Below are 20,424 nucleotides of genomic sequence, written 5' to 3' on the forward strand. Positions count from 1 at the left end.
GTACAATATCAATTGGATCCGATTCATTCTTGGTGACGTCAAGTGCACTAGACACCGCAGGAGAGGATGTTGACTGTTCAAATTTGACCTCTCCCAGATCAGGTACAATATCAATTGGATCCGATTCATTCTTGGTGACGTCAAGTGCACTAGACACCGCAGGAGAGGATGTTGACTGTTCAAATTTAACCGCTCCTAGATCAGGTACAATATCAATTGGGTCCGATTCATTTTTGGTGTCGTCAAGTGCACTAGAAACCGCAGGAGAGGATGTTGACTGTTCAAATTTAACCGCTCCTAGATCAGGTACAATATCAATTGGATCCGATTCATTTTTGGTGTCGTCAAGTGCACTAGAAACCGCAGGAGAGGATGTTGCCTGTTCAAATTTAATTTCTCCCAGATCTGGTAGAATCTTAATTGGACATTTCACAAATACAGGATTCCCTATACACGGGGAGTTCTTATACCTGCGGGGATCGCTGATCATACCAATCAAAGCCGTCACGCAAATGAATGCAATAGTCATGGAACAAAAACAAACGTAATGGGAAGGCTTAAGTTTTTTGTTTTTCCAGCTTTTCCTTGGGAAATCCATTTCGTAGATTTTGATAGATGGCCAAACTAAATTAAACTATTCATGGCTCCGAAATCTTATGGGAAAACGCCCTATCGACTTCATATTGCAAAGGCACAAACACCGGTGTATCCACAAAATTATTATTAGTTGATAGTTAATCCTAATTTTTTTCCACTCAAGTCGATTTCAGCCTAATTTTCGCACAAAATTCAATCATTGTTTTCGTTTTTTTTTAAGTTTCCAATTGAGCGATTGGATATTTCAACGTGTGGCCACAATATAGCGTCAACTTCGCACGATGGACAAATACGATTCTGGAATATTTCTTACTTTGAGAATCCCGACCTGAAACTGATGGAATCAACAACAAAGAAATCCGTGCGGAACAAGAAACGTTCTTTCCGAAAAGAGAAATTACGGTTTCAGCACCCATCTTCAAAGAGACGGAACAAATGAGGCTTTTTGCTGGATTTGCTGAACCTGAGCCTGAAGCCGGACCTGCAGAGGAAACTGAAAATGATTCAGTATCAGAGTCTGATACCGAAAGCAGTTCCGACAGCGATTAGTATTGATTATTTCTCCTTTCCATTTCCTTAAGCTTGACTACGTGGTGTTTACATCCAATGAATCTGGACTAATACAATCGAAAACTTACGATAAAATGATTTTGTAGGAAGGCTGTTGCTGTAAAATTTCAGTTTTGCACAGCTGCCGGGATTCCTATGCAATAAGCAACTGAATAGATAAGAAACAATTTTAGAAGATTAATAAAACTTTAAAGAAATCCCAGTAGTAATAAAAAAAAACATGTAGAAAAAAATTTTTATTGTTTTTTGTTTCTTCTTTGTTTTTGGATCTTAACGTGGATGACGCATTGATGAATCGAAGAATGCTTCTCAACGGCCAAGCAGTCTAAACCATATTGAAATTATGCTGAAAAAATTCGTTGCAATGGATGGGTGTAAAAAGGTAGTAATGTGATTGGGAACTGATTGCATAACATAAGGTAACCAGCTCGTAGATTAAAAGCCAAGTTTGAGAGGAGGAACCTATTATAGCCGGGAAGGACATAAATACGTAAATCGAGAAGAATATCACTCTAATGCTGTTCTATTGTCGGTAGATAATAGTGACCCTGGTTCGCTGCTAACGAGTAGTGTATGGGGGGCTGAAAACAACGTACATGCTCCACGGGCTGCGAATCAACATCACCCGAACTTGTTTCCAGGTATTTGTTGAGAGTGGCAAATATTTGTGAGTTCAGGACTTGGAATCTGCGGATGCGATCAACCAATCACTTCAGCTGGATGCCTTTGACAGTTTCATCCTTATTGTCGACACGCTGGACGCGTAAGATATGATAACAGAAGTCCAATGCCTCGAATCTAACAACGAAGGTGCTAACGAAATAAAAATTCTTTGAAGTTTTAAAAATTATCATCTAACCTTCGCTGTTGTCCCAACAAGGCAATCATGGTGCATCCGGCACAATGGAGGCCTTCACCGAAAAGCTGTTCAACTGTGAATTCGTTCTCACCAACGGGAATACAATACACAACTGCAACGCTGACCAGAGTCGATGAAATTCTGTGCACTCGGCGACCGTTAACACGCCATTGACAGGCGCAGGGCCAGTCCAAATGGGATCGTCTAGAAAAGTGCGGATGCGATTAAGCACCATTTCAAAAACCGAAAAGCCACAGCAACGACGCTTCCTAGTTAAAAGATCTCCTTCTCAGGCAATCAAAGTCTGCTTGGCCGTACCCAATTTTTCAATATTGGTGACCATTTGCAAAGTCGCGTACTTGTTCTCCAACGTTTTCTGCTTAGCTTCCAACTTTTCTCCTTCTTTGACGAACGGTCTGCGGGGTTCAACAAGTAAAACGCATCGCAATAGAAAATAATCGATGTAAAGAAATTCATAGAGAAGTTCCGGCATGCAAAATAATACACAACTTGGGTGAATATTTTGAAAAGGCACTGCCTGAAGCAGATCGCAGACTTCTTCCTGTGACATTGCTTGTTCAATCAAAAGACAAAATATCAGTGCGTTTCCGAACTCCCTCAAACTGTGAAATAACTCTGTTCGTGCATCAGGATATTGCACTATGTCGTTCAATTGCGCCTGCGAGAGAAACACGGAAATACATAAGTGAAAATATTTGTCAGCGAGCAAAAAAGGGATATAAAGTGTACCTGGTAATATCCTAAGACACCAGTCGACCCTTAATCGTAACGAGGCATTTTGCATTGTTTCGGCATCGCTTGCATCAGGGTTTTCGTGAACTGTAGCATATTACCCTGTACTAGAGAATTAATGATCTTAAGAATCTCCTCCATGACGACAGCGATTCCCTGATAACCCAGAAGATTGGAGATAGCATTGAAATGCGGTGCCCCTACGAATCCTGAATACTGATTGAAGATGTTCGCTTTGGCAATGTTCAATGCCTTACTTCCTCAAAGGTAGTGATCGGGAGTTTGGGGAGGTTTGTCTCGTTGGACGGGTCGACTAAAAAGCAAGTCACGGCACTTAATGAAGTGGCCCGTGGCGGCGTTGTAGCAATAAGTGGTGCAAAAAATCATAGTTAAGCTCCCAAAAGACATGCAACGTCACACGGCCATGCGGAGCCAAGACGTTATGATTGGCTTCCCTCCACATGGCATCAAAATCGTCCATTGCCAAATTTCTACTCAACAACTTATGAGTCAGACGATTCACTTCTAGGAGACCACTTAACTCCTGCAACAATAGAATTTTATTACGATTTCAACTAGGAAATTATAATTGGTAATTTATTTTAATTCCTTACCACTACGTCGGTGATATCGCCACCTTCAAAACGTGCGACAGATAACTCCAGGGCTTTGAAAAGCGCTGCATTAACTCTTTGAGATATCAATCGATTCAAATCAATGGAACGACCCAACAGTTGAACATGGCGCTGTTTCATCAACGTCTCGTAGCGGCTGGCAGGCGGGCAGGTAAAGCGCGTGCCCAATGCGGCGCATTCAGCTCGAAAACGATTATCTAACATGATGCTACAACAACAAGCTTTAGAGGCTAAGCAAAAGATAATAATATACAGATAATGTAATACGTACCTTCCAGCTAAATGCTTTTTGTACTCGAAAATTTGTCAAAATACAACACGCGCCATTCTCTACTTCAACCTTTTCAGGTCAAGTAGGCTGGTAAAGCGTGCCTGCGTTGTCGTTTCGTAAGCCAAAGAGCCAAGCCTTTCCACCACCGAATTTTGAACGGACAGAAAACCTGATTAAAATTCGTTTTCTTACCTGAATTCTTTTGCCCATTGTCATTTCGAGATAGAACTGTCGGTACCATAGTTGTGAAAGATCACACGATTGCTGTAGGGTTTCTGTAAACAAATGCAGCTTTAAAAAATCAGATATAACTACAGACATGTGAAGGAGATGTACCGCTGAAGTTGAGCAGGTAATTCCAGAAAAAATGAATTCTCATGGAATTGGTCAATCGCCATGAGGTAAGATCCATCGATGTCTTTGCGTAGTGTACGTTTACCTCCAGATTTATCCGCTATTAGCGACTCCAACATGGTTCGGACCATGTAGAGTTGGGTCGAAGATCGACCTACATGACAGATGACTAAAAGCTGGTAAAGAAAAAAATAAACTTGTATAGTCATATATCGACATATCAACATTCCTACGTGGGACTTGAACATCAAATCCATTATCAGGATCCTTTTTGCCTTTGGTAGCTGGGTCATCCTGAGGTTCTGTGCCTCGAATCCAATCAGAACAACTTTCCCCTACTGAAATTATTATGCTGAAATGGTTTCAGCCATTAATGGTCTGCACTCACTTAGATTGGTGCACAAACATACCTGCGAATCAAGTCTTTCTTGATCTTTATTGACTCTCGTAGGGGTTCATGCAAACTAAGTTGAACAAAATCTTGCAATTCGGCATAGACATGCCGGCTATAGCATCCGCGAATATTGTCTCTATTCTTGCCACAAGAACTTGTAATACCTTTATCATGGCAATGATATCGATATGAGGAAATTTTTCCTCTTTCGTGTAGTTATACCGCGCCGCCTAGACATAAATGAACTCGCAAAAAGGAACGCGTTTCTATTTTTCCAGGGAAGACGACGAAGGGTTTACCCTTTCGTACGGCTTCAGCAGGGCAGTCTATGTTTCGATGATGATCTGTGGGATGTAAAAGTTTCCACTAAGCGGAAAAGGGCAAAATTAGCAGTTGAAACAAAATTCCGATAAATTTAGAAAACCTACAGAATAAAGCTCTGTAACTATACTTATCCATTCAGACAAAAGTTGTAATCCACGAAGTGCAAGTTCCATCATTTCTTTCATCTCCTCTAGGGAACGCGTTTCTTTGTACGTAGTAGTGACCTACTTTAGATACGGGCAACGATTTTCAGTGATTAAACAATCGGATGTTAGCTTGAATGTTTCCAAATGGTTCTACCTCATTGCTATAGCGCGCTAGTTCGCTGGTGAATTTGACGTGATCTTCACGGATCTGTGGCAAATGAACCATTAAATCGGCCTGAGCGGAAGGTAGAGTTGCGCCACACAAAGGCCATCGGGATGCATCGTAGGTTGTTGAACTCTTTATATAGTTAAATGGGCCAATCTGCATGCCGGCGAAGACAGGGACAACTTCCAAATTCTGCTAAGGAAGAAACATATTTACAACATGTTTGAGGATAAAATATGAAACGAAATAGCAACTTTAAAGATTTGGTCGATTTTGTCGAGTCTAATACTCTTTTTGTGATCCAACTTGGAAATGTTTATCTGGCATATTTCTGAATCCATTAGGAACAATCCGAGCCCAAAACCTTGACTAGCATATGTTTCTCTTCCGGATGAAGATACATGCGGGTTTCGAGCATGTGAACTGCTAAATTGATGACATCAGCGAGCAATTCTTCATAACTAGATTTAGTACCACATAGGGCCACATTAATATTTATACTGGCTGGGGTGCCAGTTTGCTACAAAAGAGAGAGCTTACGATGGAATTTTTTCAAGAGTTTCGTTAAGTGAGTCACGGATTTTTTTCTGGGTAGCCAAAAACATCGATAGGTTTTGCGATTCTTGAAGCGCCTGCTAATCTGTCATCACCTTAAGGAACTGGGAGTTCTAAAACTTACCCGCGATATGCAGAGTAGTCGTTTTTTACACTTGATTTTGTTCTTCAGTTCATCTAGAACAGCAAACATACTAATGAACTTACTGCTTTCCCATAGTGGCGATGGGTTAATGAGGTCGTCAAAATGATCCATTATAGGTAGTGATGAAGCGACCAATACTGCCTTGGAACTCGAGCAACTGTTTGAATAAAAATGTCAAACGAACGTATTTTGGAGGTAGGAACTTCAATCCATACCTCACGCCTTCATAGCCATTATCGCAGTGGCAACGCCCACGGATACAGTCTCCGTGATCGTGGCAATGCGACGGACACATTCCACCAATGTAAACATCTTTCCAACGCCTAAGTGTTTTTTTTCCCCTTTTCCTATTCCATTTTTTCTGAGTCATCCAACGAAACTGCCACGTGCTAGAAAATAACTCTTTCATTTATGTACGTTAGCCTAATGTTCCCCTTTAGTGCTGCCTGGCTTTTGATATCCACATCAACATGGAACAAAAGCACATGGTGCTACTGCAACATTGTGAAACTTAATTGACTTACTTGGCGAAGGGAATCGATTTGAGTGGGATATTGACCCGCTCCCAAGTCGGGAAGTTGCCGAATGCTAATGCAAAGAACTATGATACATCTGAGGATCGCACAACGAGTCCGTTGAACTTGGCAAACAGTTTGGTTTTTCTAAGGACCACGAAGGCTGTTCGTATCCTTGCCTCATTTCGAATCTTACTTGGCTTCTGTTATTGCTAGCATGACACGACGTTATTCCACATGATGTTCTGATCTGAAAAACATTATAATAAGAAAATGAATGGTTAGGATTTTTGGCTGACTTTTTACTTGCTGGGATTCATTTATATACTGTAAATATAACGAGACCTTAAAATAAGCAGCGTAGTTATCTTTCACTATAATGTGTCTGCTTGTGATTCCGGCAAATCGACTATTTTCACTAGAGACAAAATTCATCGAGCTTTCCGTTTCTGGTACGCCACAAAGGTTGTTTGAAATGACGCCATTGGGACGAAACTGCCATTGACTTTGATCAAGTGATTCATCCCTTGAAGAGGATGCAAAATTAAAAAAAAATAACGAGCACGGTTTTGGCAGGTTGATAAGATTGGATTCCACTTACACGAAATCGTCGTAGACTTCAGACAAATGTTCTCTCGAATATTCGATGGCAATATTGTCGATAAGCCACAGCGAATGTTTCTTCGCTGCCTCTGAGCTCGCTTCGGGAACAACAGGTTGCCACCAGCGTAAAATCGAGTGCGGATTTTAGCAGTCTTCCGGTATAACTGCATGAACTTGAGAAGGATGTATGTAATGCTGAGGACTGTAGTCTTGAATTAGAATCCACGTGAAACCTTATGAGAAAAGTCGAAGAACAATAATTTAACATTCTATGAAGAAATACACAACACACTAGGGTAATTGAAATTCTAACTACCATTACCAGCTGTACACTGTAAGAATACGTTTTGTGCCACATCTTCAAGGTCTCTCCTTCCTTTGCTCAGCTGAAAATTGAGAATGAATTCCACGTTTCTGCCCAATGTCAAATCCAGCGGCATGGTTTGTAATAGTTTTATCCCAGGCCCTTGAAACAGTCCTGCTGCCCCTTCACCAAGTCGTTCATTCGGCTTGGCTATTTTTCCACCACTAAAACATTTCCAATGGGGTTTTACGGTGGAGCCATCATTGAAATCATCCGCCAAAAGTATCCTATCGATTCGGTACAAGCAGCGATTATTTTCGAAACCAATTTAAATTGGATGTGTTGAAACTACCAGGCCGACCAAGGGCGAGTCATTGATTGGAGGTCCCAAATCAAATTCATTGACGGCCCAAGAAACGCAGGCAGACGATTTCGGATGCCTCCAACGAAATCGAGCAAATCTAAGATATTTACAAAAATCTGAACATCAAAGTATACTCCAACAAAAAATTCTTTTAAAGCACTTTACCTTGCACCTGATATAATTTCAAGTGAGTATTGATACGTTTGCCATTTATCAAGTTTCTGATAAACGCTTGGTATTTGCGGCCCAGGAGCTTTTTCACCTCACACTTTCATTGGATGAAATAGCTTCCAGGTAATACCGTGATCATACGAAATATCTAGCCGGACAGGCAATTTGATTGGGACTGCAGCCAGTTCTACAGAATCAAATCCTTGGCCACAATCACCGACGAGCATTTCGAAGGAGAGAATGCGACCTTTGGCGCTCACAACTAAAAAGTCAGACGTTTCGAGGACTGATTCTACGGCGGTGTTCGATCTTCCCCGTATAATAGGACCACGTCGCCCACAACACGAATCGTGTTGATCGACATTGACTTTCCTCCACCACAACTTTTGTCCAAACAGACTATTCAAGAATTGTTTTGAGTGTGTAGAATCCACAGATTCTTCGGCTTGGTAATCAGGAAAGCGTTGACGCGGATGAATATTTCGCTGTTTGGGTGCATTCGAAGCAGCGGACACATCCAAAGGACGACCGATTATGAAACTGTCGATTGCCCAGTCTTCTGACTTTCGACCAGAGTGTCCCAGTTGCCACCACCGGAGCTTTACGTCACTTTTTCGGGTTTCTTCCGGAACAAGAAAGTTAACCAGCCTGTTTCGATTAAACAAATTCACGTTTTCAAAAAGGCTGTCTGAATGGTTATTGTAGTTAGGCCGCAAATATTCACCTGGAGTCCTAGAAGTGATCGAGAGATAGCGACAGACCGGTATGCCATTTCACACCTCCATTTAAAGAATACTGGAAGAGTAATATTCCTTGGTTTGGACTATTTGGCACTTGTCCACAGCCAGATCTCAAATGAAACTGGATGACAGTTCCTTGATACAGGTCCAGCTCACGTGTTTCAGCATAACGACCGCACGACTTTTCCCCAATTTTAACAATTAGTATAACAAACAATACACAAAGATGTTCTTTGGTAACAGGCACAAACGACTTACATCGTGAAAATGAAGGGCTGGTCCGGAGTCACGAGTTCCGCAGAGAGACGATACTGACCGCCATTAATTCTGCACCACACGCTTGAGTTCCAGCCATTACTGAACGTCTCCCGTACGCTTGACAAAAGTTCAGTTGAAGATATTTCGCAATTGCCTCCTACAAAACAAACAATAAAAAATCTTTTGCGCAATACTGGTTGACATTTTCGCCAAACTAACCAGTCCAGTTGGGATCACATTGGCAGGATCCTTCCCAACAACGCCCTCGTCCGTTGCAATGACCACAGGAAGCTCCGACACATAAACCCAATGTACAGACCAATCGATTGATTCGTCATCGCTTGTCCATCGCAAACGCACCACTCTGCCGTTTTGACAATGAAATGTTAACGATGTAATTGCTATTTGACCAGCAGTTGGCTGGTGTTGCGCAATAGATGGTAAAATACAGTCATTTATAATACCCTTTGTTGAGTGGGATAGGCGCTGTTATGGCACGTCGGTAACCGGTGACTTGCGATAAAAGCTCTGAATGAAATTCAAAAGCGTCACAATCGACTGCTTCTCCAGGTAGGCATTCATCAGGTAGATTTCGCCAGACCAGTCCACAATTACCAGAATATTCTAATCGCACCTGCATAGCATCGCAACGACTATTGTAAATTGAGGATTAGCATTGCGGAGCCAACAAAAGCCACGCTTACGGCTGCAAGAATTGGGATGATCACATCCTGATGAAATAGCGTATTGCAAAAACATCTGATCCAATATACTAATATCCTTTATCCTTCGTTATGACCATACTTTTCCCGTTTGGATCTGTTAGTTGAAATGATAAAAAATAAATCCAAAGAATCAATGCATTCAATAAATTTAACCATACTAGTAAAATGAAGAGTCGAATTAGATGAACCCCAAGGTGGTTCCAATGAACCTCCGGAAATGAAGAGCCAATTATCCTTTGTCGTTTCTAATGATGTGAATTCATCTTCAATGGCACTCTTGGCGTAAAATTCGCCTCCAACGTAAAACTGGTGTTACACTTTATCTCGCTTATTCACCTATTTCTTTGAGAGCACACCGATATTTTGACCATTCCTCGTCTACAGATCACACGGTATGCAGATTTCCATTATTTCCACCAAGTTCAGACCATTTCAGTCTGGGTCCTAGCCTCAGCGCTCGTCTAGGAAGAGGCACTTGGCGAAGTTGTTGAGATGACAGGCCATTTAGAGGAATAACTTCAAAAGTAGTCCACTCAATTCCACCATTAATGGAATATTCGACATTGACGAAAATCTCGTCGTCGGACAGTGCTGAATCCGACGAGTCAAGATGAAACTGGACAAAACTATAAAGAATTTGAGTTATTATCTAATGATTGGCGCAATATAATTTTTGGCATTTTTTTTCTTCTTTACTTTGCATTCGATAAATCGAGCTCGCGCGTTTCCAACATTCTGACTCCTAAACGATCCAATACGAAAGCTCCTCCTATGCCAATTTTACTCGAGGGTTGAGCTCTTAGTTCTCCACCTATCCGAAGCAGCCATAGCGAGTTCTCTGGAGCATCATCTACGAACACGAGAAAGAAAACATCAAAAAATAATTTTATTTAAAAAACATTGATCCATTTTTGGTTCTTACCTTGGGCAAACGACTCGTGAATGTTTTGAGGGTTCAGCGTGAAAATTTTTACCGTTTCGCACGCCTCGCCTTGGTAACCCTCGTAAACATTCGCAGGATCCTTCGACTGTACATCTTCCATGTCCGTTGCAAAGTTCCGGGCATTGCGGACTCAAGATAACGTTTCGTATGGCCCGTTGAGGAGCCAGATGCCCGTCTGTCCTGTTTCAAAATCCCTGATACCATCGGAATCGAATTGCGGTCTGCAATTCAAGAAAGTTAATATTACTGTAAGATACATTTTGATTGTTGGAGGGGTACGCTAAAGTAGATTTTGGTGACTCACTTGCTTGTCTCCAAATGCGAAAGCATTATAGTTTCCCTTTTCCATGCATTGGTTGTTTTCGAAGAATAAACTGTGGATGGTTGATGTGGCATTCGGTCGTAAGGATTTCGACCAGAATCGTTTACCACCAAATGCCAATGGCGCCCTCCGTCAATGGAATAGTCTAGCCGAACACGGTGTTCTAAGCTAAGATCGGTTGTTCCACATCCAACGTTAACCTAAAAATTGTACTCTTCAGTTATAATATGGATTTGAGTTTAACCGAATCTGATAGGTAACGTGCCTCAAACTGAAGAACAGTTTCGGATGTAATCATGAAATCTCCCGTAAACGCTTGTTGCTCTCCTAGTTCACCTTGAAAAACTAACACATCATCTCTGGATGAAACGAAAATGCCAATATTAAACGAAAAGGTACATAAAATGGCAAATAATTTCTTATTAAGAATTGGTGAAGACCTGGAACAAAACGAGTGAAGTTGGCCACCGAACCAAGTTAGCTAAAAAGAATCTTGATCGTTGAGTTGTCGAGAGTCGTTAGTTAGAATTATACCCAATGGCATTGTGCTATGAAGAACCAAGTCGTCAATAGCCCAAGTATCCAAACCTTCACCTATTAATTACAAGTTTCAGGGTCATAACAAAATGATGTACAGTATGTAAAAGCAACTTGTGTTATACCAGCGTGAACAGGTTGCCCCAGACGCAGCCGTGCACAATTTGTAAGATCTGGAATCCGCATTAGGTTGACAATCACGAGGTGGGGCTCGTGCTGGGTGAGTATTTTGATTTCCTTTTTACGTGCGTAAGGCGCATTAATAGACGTTAAGAAACCCTAGACATAATATTACTAACAAATTTACTGTTTAGCTTAGCCTTAAATTTTACCTGAATGAGAATAAAAGTAATACCGCCGTTAACAGAGTACTGCCAAAGGAATCGCTGATGTAACGGTTCTAGTGAGTTGACGTAGCTTTCAGCTTCGGCCCAGCAATCGAATTTGATAGTCATTTGGGCATAAGATGCTAATGTTAGGTCCAAGTCTATTGATTCAAAGTGGCGAAGGCCGTCCTGTGCAGATAAGTAACACACGACAAGGTTGAAAGATTGGAATTTCAATTTTGCACCACTACACAAGTCTTTTGTGGACCTTGTGGGAGCATAGCAGCAGGGACTGTCATTAATACTCCACATCCAGTAGATAGATCTCCACCAGAAAGGCGGGCTAAGTTGGAATCTTTGTCGAAATGGCTCAGAAGGCCTCGAGGAAGAGGATTGATTGGGACACAATCAACATTACCGTATGCTGCATCGCAACTGTAACATAAACACAAGTAATAAATTCGTCATTTTCAACTAAAGCTTGTAAAATTAAATATTCAAAGGCGTACTCGCATTGCCCATTCTGGCATGTTCCATGGCCAGAACACATCCACGGACATGTACCACCGATATAGACTCGCGCAACACCCCACACCATCGGTCCACGGTCTTGTCCATTTTCGCTGATCCAGCAGAATCGTGTCGATCCCATTCTATATGAGATGAGAAACATTAGTTTTCAGTTTATTGCTAATCCAACTTGTGTTTTTTAGTCTTACATGGAGCGTCTGGGTAGATGTACGGTAATCCGAGTGGAATTATTCTTGCTATTTATTAAATATCTACTAGGCGGATGGAGGTATTCACATTGTTGGCTCAGTTGATACAAACTGTAACATTCCTCTTCGACCATATTCCAGCGGCGACCCATATCTGTCGAATATTCAAAACGGACCTCTGCTGTTCCTGAATGAATGCCTACTGGTAATATTGGCTGGAACTGAACAAAGGTCGCTAATTTCCATGTCCCATGTTTCCGCATACGACAATGAAAATCCATCTTCCAAACCAGCTTGTCCCAGTAATGTGTCGTCAGGATCAAGCTGTTCACGAAATATCAAGCCCTGCCCTCCCATCCAACCCATAATTGTTCCATCGGTGCTATTAACAATATCAGCCATGTCGTTCAATTGTTGGTCTTCGACAGGTTCATCCGATTGAATCTCATATTCGGAAAGGATTGGGTTCCTAAGTTCAAGTTGACCAATACATCGTCCAAGTACCACTGAAGCCTATCTGTGTCATGGAACCATAAATCAGTATAGCACAGCATCAGTAGCAGTATAGCACCTTATAAACTAAATGTGACAATGAATACCTTGATGATTGGCGTTCGGATAGGTAAGTTGCCACCATCTAACAATAGTTCTGGCGAAATCGGGTAAATTACAGCCTAGCCTTATTTCGTCGACTTCCGTGTTCAAAGGCCAGGCTTCCAACACGTTCCAGGTCAGTCCATTATCGTTACTATAGTTGAGAACAAGAAGGCTAGCAGCGGGAATCTCTGTGGACAACAATTTATGTTTCGCAGCCAGACAACAGCTTTCTATGTAAATGGGTAAGCTTGTTACAGGAGGGTGAACTGCAACATCCTGTCCCGGATGCAATTCATGATATTAACTTAATATCATTATTTCAGCCACATTTGTGCGAAAAATTACCTCAAATTCCTGGTGTCGATTTCTATTGTTTGCAACGAACGTGGTCCTCGGCCTTCGAAGAAGACCACACCATCAGTGGAGCCATCTGATCCAGCCATGGGCATCTGACGTTAATTGGATTCGAATCACTTGAGTTGATTCTTCTTTTGTCTGCTGTGGTTGAATAAGTTTAAGCAGAGACCACGTAATGCCTCCGTTACAAGAAGAATGTACGTACGTAAATGATTTCTAGTGGCCTGTCAGGTCCTGGACAGTGATGTCGATGTTGACGTCTAGGCCCATTCATTCTAATGGCGAATCGTAAAACGTGACTTTCACTTGTGTTGAGATCAAATGTCACCAGTTGTCGATCACCAGACTAATCAAAGATGGCCGCCATACCAGCTCCAACTTGAACACATCTTGTACCCAATTTCTCTCCAGTAAATCGAGCAAATTTGATCTTAAGATCAGCAGCGTCTTGTTGAAATTCTCCCGAAAAATGGATGGAAGTGGCTGTGCGGGAGATCGGTACCATTCGCCGTGGTATCCATCATCACAAGTAGATCAGTGACCTTTCTCTACACAAGTCCCAGGACCACTGCAGCCCAAATAACAGTCTTCAAGATAAATGTCATCCAATGCCCAGTGTCTACGGATGTCAATTTTAGACAAACCACGACCGTTTTGGATGAAACGAAAACGCACAGGATCGGCAAAAGAAGCAAATGGAAACGGAAGTGTGATACGTTCCCACGGATGTGCTGTCATCTATGACTAGACCATGTCGTCTAGAAATCATGAGTATTTATTTAAACTCATCTTCTCGTTTAAGAATAAGAGGTTGATCACCTGGATTACGTTAGAAGAAGCACCGATGCATGTTGGAGGTAAACAGAGACCATGAAGATTGTTCCAGTTGCTTCCATAATCGTTTGAATATTGCACCATGACACGGAAAGCGTCGTTTTCTTTCAAGGGCAAACTGACCGACGTGTTGGCATTTTTTTTCAGGTAAATCGCAGGCCATATTCAAACGAAATTGAAGCATGTATTGAATGGGTGATGGAAGCGCTGGATGCAAAAGAATGTCATTCACGGACCAAAGTGAGGCTTCTTCGTTGGAGAGATTTTCACCCAACAACTACCAGCAAATCCTTGCATCTTTTTCTTGTGCTTCACTTGGTATTGCAAGTGAAGGCTTAACAGGTACCTTCAGAATTAATTAATGGCAGCTGTATAATTTATTATTGAATCATGTAATTAATTTATTTATTATACTTTTTCAAGGAAAAGTCCAGACAGAATGGTGACGAGCCTCATTTTACTGCCATCATTACATTCCATCCATACATTCAACTTGGATGGAAAACGTTGGGAAGTCTTTTTAGTGGGCTTGGTATTTTTGGTTTATTTTTTGCATGGATTAGATGGCTCAAGATGAAATCGTAGGTTACCAGCTGAAGACAAATCCAACTGGGAAGAACAAGCCGAAAAAAAAGAGCTGTCGAATGTTTGCTGAAGAACCAAATGTCTTGAATCACTTTTACAGTTGGCTTCAACCCGTGCGTTCTGAAATTGGCAACTATGAAACATGTTATAAATTATTTTTTATCCTGTGGCATTGTTAAAAATCGAAGTACTGCTCGTCCGGAAAAAGTGGATTGAAATCAAGTCTCCATAAATTTGGTCAGACCTTGGGCTAGACATAAGCTGAAAATTTCTGGTCGATGCCCAAATTGGGGCCGATATGGTTGTAATTGAACATGAGCGCTTGCACCTGTACTCCTTTTACAACCACTCTGCATTTCGTGCGAGACGTGTTGGCAAATAAGGTACCGTAAGATGTTATAAATCAATGTGAAAGTAATACATGTATCTATCCGCCAGGCAAGGATAGCCAATCGGCTGTGCTGAGAGGGTCGAAGTCAGTATGTAATTCTAGAGGTCGATCGTCAGCTGTTTTGGTTACAGCCACATCGTCAATTGCAAAGCATACATGGCTATCTTCACCGGGCAATTGGACGGACCACCGGGCAGTTGGACGGACCACCGGACACACGTTTCCAGTTGCCGGATTGCCGACGACAACGGTATCACATAGGAAGCCGATTCACTGTTCCCCGATAAGCTAACAACAGAGAGACGATCTAAAGCTGTCGCTGCATAGGTAATAAACGCAAGAATTACCTGGTAATAGTTCGAAACGGAGACCAGTTAGAGCACGCTGTGTCATAAGGTGAGATTAATCGACCATAAAATATGGTAATGTTAGCGTTGAAACTCGTTGTGATTGTTGTGTTTTGCTTTTCAGCTGAGTCGGACGTCTGACCGATTGGGAACTGAAGAGTTCCAGCGCTGGGCAAACTTAACGCGACGCTGGACAATTGAAGGACAGTTGCAGTTGAATGATCTTCGTTGATTGAAGACATTTCCTCCATTCTGCAGCATAGCGTAGCCGAAAGTCCATGAAAAATTGGTTGACAACTATTGCTGACATGAAATCCTTCGGATTCACTCCTAATTCGCGAGAATTATATGCAGATTTATTTGCCTCATTCCGTTTGCAGTATAGGAGTAAATTTCCAACATAAATTTAGTTGTTCCATAGAGATGGAGAGAAATGGGTCCGGTTTCGAAATCGTCTCGGAAAATAACGCCTCCCTTCTGGTTGACGCCTGATAACGTCACGCTCTCGGCTTCAAGTTCGTCTAGCAACGTGATAACGTTATATTTTTTTCAAATTTCATATACTCTACAAGGAATAACGTCAATTTTGCGTGCCACAATACCAGTTGCTGGACATAGGTGATAAATCCGCTGGACCTTCAATACAAGGGTTTCTTGTCTTGTAAACGTTCCTCTAAGTAAACGCGAAACCGTAAGAATGAAATAATGTAGTCACGCTAACTACGGCTAATAATAGTTCGGCAAATGTGTGAATTTGACAAAAGTGTTATAGTGAAATGTTAAAATCAGGTACGCGAAATGAACGCAGCCCATGTCTTCGGGTGGTGCCATCCAACGGAATTCGATTCTCCGTTCGTCCGTCGGTTGCCGTTTTGCATACGAGTGCAAAATTGTGCACATTTTCCGCTGCCGGTACTACGTGGCAAAAAAAAAAAAAAAACGAGAAAATGTGTCGTAGATTTGATAGGATAAACTGAAACTGGTTCGTTTACTTGTTTGCCGGCCGAGCCACTCGTAGTAGAATAGACTCCCTTGATAAGCGCTGAATCGAAATCTTCAGTCAATCGCACAGTGACTACGCGAAACGAGATCACAATTACAACAAGCAATATTATGCAATACACCAATATGAAAAACTGAAACTTTTGGGAGTATACAAAAAAAAATTGTATGAAGTGCCTTGTGACAAAAAAAGGTGCTTAAAAGAATGCTGTCGATAAAAGCAAATCTTATTTTACCTTTATACACTTGGCCACCGGTGTAAAACCGTGGATTTCCGGACGGTCCTACCTGAGCTATTTGCGTTGTCGGTTGGCTTGCATCCCAAACGTCTGGCTACCGGGCAAACTGTTTGCAGGGGAAGAAAAACGGTGATGAATCAACAGCGTTGGATTGTTGGCTGTTGATTCTGTTCGAGACCTAACAAAATAAAAACCAACAAGCTAAGGCTTCGATATATTGCCGTCATAGCTGAAGCCGACGGCTCTGCGTAAACCGCAGATATATTCGAACCAAATGTTTGACTCAACTTCTGAAACACGAATAACACTGAACAGCATTCGTAAGAGTTTATTTGGTACAATGTTATTCATGAAAATAATTTCTTGGTAGTCGGGACTGATATAAATTAGGAGGGCGGATGAGTGTTTTATCCGATATCTGGGGGTCCAGTCCCTACCGGTTAATGGAGTTGTCTAATAGGATTGATCGGTTAAAGTAAAACTAACCTTTGACTCTTCCGTCGGAGCGGCTCTCAAATGTCGGCTGGTACGCACACCCAAATATTACGATTCAATAAGCATTCTTTCAACACAGAGAATTCTGTTGAAAAGGTAATGTCTTTGGTTTGAATGAAATCCAGTGTTATCAGGAATGTTGGTAAATTTCAACATTCGATGATGGCTTATGGCAAGCTTAGTGTACCCATAGGTATGCTTTATTACGGTACCGTCTGGACAAGTGTCTGTGCTCTCGTTACAGGCCCTAGACGTTTTTCCTTAGATGTGCACATCAACTCTTATATACTGAAAATTTGGGGCCTAAACACCGTTAGTAACGTGAGAAGAGGACGTGGTTTTCTGGCGCATATGATAAGTGACGTAATGCATTACTTAACTGTACAATATTTAGTGCTCCAGAAATAATGCACATAGCCGAAGCTTCACAGGCAATGCCCGCGCCTTTCAACCTTAAGTGTTAAGCGCTAAAAACTTGAGAAGATAACACATTAGATTAGCAATACAATTCTATCATGTTTCAGGGGCAAATGCTACGTTCATGTCGGAGGATAATATAATATTTAGTTCATTTTTTTTTGGCGCGCACGATAATAACCAAATGCGATATTAGACCTGTAAAGTTGGCTTGAGGGAAGGATAAAGAAATTAGGAAAAAGAATGTGTAGGTATTATTTTCTTAAGTGCAATATTCCACCGGCCATGGATAAATCTTCTTTCGTTGATGGGTCTTCAATTATAATAAGTGTGGGCGCAGTATACGGATTTCCGCCTTAGGGTCCTTCTGAAGAGAAAAAGAACAGAACACGAGCCGCCTTAGGGTCCTTCTGAAAGAAAAAGAACAGAACACGAGCACGCATTGAAACGTGATTTAGAGCCATAATTAAATAAAAATTGCAAGCGTTCAGTTATATTGGAGACGTAGTATTTGAGGGTATTTTCTCGCTCCGAGAAGACGAACCGCCTTTGCTTGCATGAATGATCAACTTTACTTTGTTTGAATAGAAAACCTTCCATAGTTCCGCGAGTACATCGCTATTTTTCGGCATGAATAAATTCTTCCCTTTGGTATTTGGCCCTAATCCATTGTTCTCTAAGAATCCTGTTATCAATTAAAAATTAGCTAACCTGAGTAAAAAGCAGAAAGATTTTTCTTACTGTGGATCATTTTCTGAAGGTCTGTAACACACCGGTACTGTTCCTCATATTTCCTTTTGGCAACAATATTTACCACTTCTTCTAAATGTTTTATTTGGGATTCTTCCCATTTGTCTAATCTCAGGTGCTTTATCTTGGATATATGGGTTCCCAAGGTACGATGGATCCCAGCAACTGTGTAATAAAACAGTTTTTACAATATTAATCAAACCTACAAACCTTATTACTTGCTGCAAACCTGAACGTAAAGAAATACTCCAATATTGAAAGATGCACATTCTGCCACTGCATTAAAAAATAGTAGTCAGGAAGTTGTTTCAGTGGTTGAAACTGGTTATTTCAAACTGGCCTTGACAATTACAGTCAGCACAAACACTGTTACCAGCTTTGTTTACTAACTCCAGAACTCATCTCCCATTGCTGTCAGCCATTTTTCAGCAACATGAACAACAACACTAACATGAATTTGGTGAAAATATAGAGGGTGATGCAATACCCTAGAATACCCTGGGCTATTCGTTATTATAACAAATGACGTGGTGTAATCATCGGAAACAATCGATTTGTTCTTTCTGGTGTATGCGTCGTCACCACACCAACAACCACAATTGCCGCGTCAACTGAGATATCCATATTCGGTGGAAAGACTAACGGAAACGGGGATTGTGGTCGAGGCTTAGTAGCCTACATTATCAACAACACTAAATATTGGGGTTTCGTACTTCGTTCACATATACACGGTCACACTATTTATTATTCTTGAAATGGCAACCTGAGGACGTCAAAGTCAGATGCATCAGTGCGTCTGCAAAGTTAAGGGTTTGTTGACAGAGGGTCCCAAAGCCACTCCTCTACCTATGGGCGTGCTTATCGTACTCTGGGCGGTACTTGAAGAAACTCGGGAAAAAAAAATTACCTATTAGTACATTACATTCATCAGAAAGTTATTATTTTTTAAATTTCAATTAACGGTAAGTTAAAACATAATGTTTCGTAAACTTCAACAATCAACAAGTATATTAAGTTGGCCGGTATATCTCAAAGTTTCACAACACAGCGAAGAAATGGGGGGGGGATTCACCTATAAAGGACCCAATGTCAAGGTGACCATAGCATTATAATATTACGCGGAAAGCAACAGGAATTGCTTATATTCTTTTTCTTGTTGTCCTGACATGAAGCGTCAGGTTTTATTTGCGCGTTGCCGCATTGCATAGTTTGCCCGGTTGGTGGGTTGCCTGCCGGTGTCGTCTACTTTGCCGTTGAGTCCTTATATGGATTGTGCATGATATAACGGAATGGTGCACTATAAAGAGGAACGAGATATCTAAGCAAGGATAGTTAAGGATTCGCGATTCAAACCTTTTGTTACAATATCAGACAAATCATGTTTCCTATATCTATGTCTAAGTCTAAGTAACATCCCCTTGGTTACGCTGTTAACTAGAAACATGTTCACCTGTAACCGTTTTTTAGATAAGGTTTAATTAATTTCAACAATCATACCTTGATACGTGAAATGGGGTAGTTATATTTCTCAGGAACAGTCCGTGATTTCGTTGTTGAATGGAATGCTTAACCCCACCACCTTATCAGTTTTCTGTAAACGAAAATGAGGTGTTTCATGCCCACGGGGAGCGACGAAAAACTTTATTCTTGATGCAATGAAAAAGATTGTAAAAAAATGCAGAGTAATGTAGACGTGATGCGAATAGAATTGCCGCCTTGTTTTCCACACGATGCAGTAAACGGTGGGCGTGAGAAGAGTTTAGTCGAGATTCATGTTGAAGACCTGCGCGTACTGATCTTTGAATAAAAAATCGTAGATCAGACTTGTTCATTTGATTTTCACAATCTTGTGGCATTCGATTTTTGAATTTTTCTTGGTTCCTGTCAAATTTTTAATTATTAAACCTAGAGCAAGTTACGTCTAGTACAATCACCAGGTCAACGCAATGGGAAGTTGTAAAAATAGTTAAATTATTTTTGTTTATTTAGGCTATTCCCAAAAACGAATTGAAATCGTGTTTCATAAGCCAATTGCTTTCACTGGTAGGCCTATGTGGTAGGACCATTGAAACTCTTCTTACAAAGTAGACTTGTGCGTTTAGTTCCTTCCCCTC

At 41.2% G+C, this 20,424-nt stretch overlaps 1 protein-coding gene and 1 pseudogene across 1 annotated transcript; both read right to left on the minus strand.

Annotated features, from left to right (window-relative positions):
• Positions 1-1,719: 1,719 nt before the first annotated feature.
• On the minus strand, positions 1,720-16,023 carry LOC130690791 (reelin-like; annotated as a pseudogene).
• A 2,028-nt stretch (positions 16,024-18,051) lies between these two features.
• LOC130690790 (uncharacterized) lies at positions 18,052-18,989 on the minus strand. Its single transcript, XM_057513668.2, has 3 exons — positions 18,540-18,989; positions 18,302-18,475; positions 18,052-18,245 (listed from the first exon to the last, which is right to left on the minus strand). The coding sequence occupies exons 1-3, from the start codon at positions 18,577-18,579 to the stop codon at positions 18,052-18,054; spliced, it is 408 nt and encodes a 135-aa protein (XP_057369651.1). The 5' UTR covers positions 18,580-18,989.
• Positions 18,990-20,424: the final 1,435 nt, after the last annotated feature.

This window comes from Daphnia carinata, unplaced genomic scaffold (assembly GCF_022539665.2).
Source record: "Daphnia carinata strain CSIRO-1 unplaced genomic scaffold, CSIRO_AGI_Dcar_HiC_V3 NW_026453001.1, whole genome shotgun sequence".
Lineage (NCBI taxonomy): Eukaryota > Metazoa > Arthropoda > Branchiopoda > Diplostraca > Daphniidae > Daphnia > Daphnia carinata.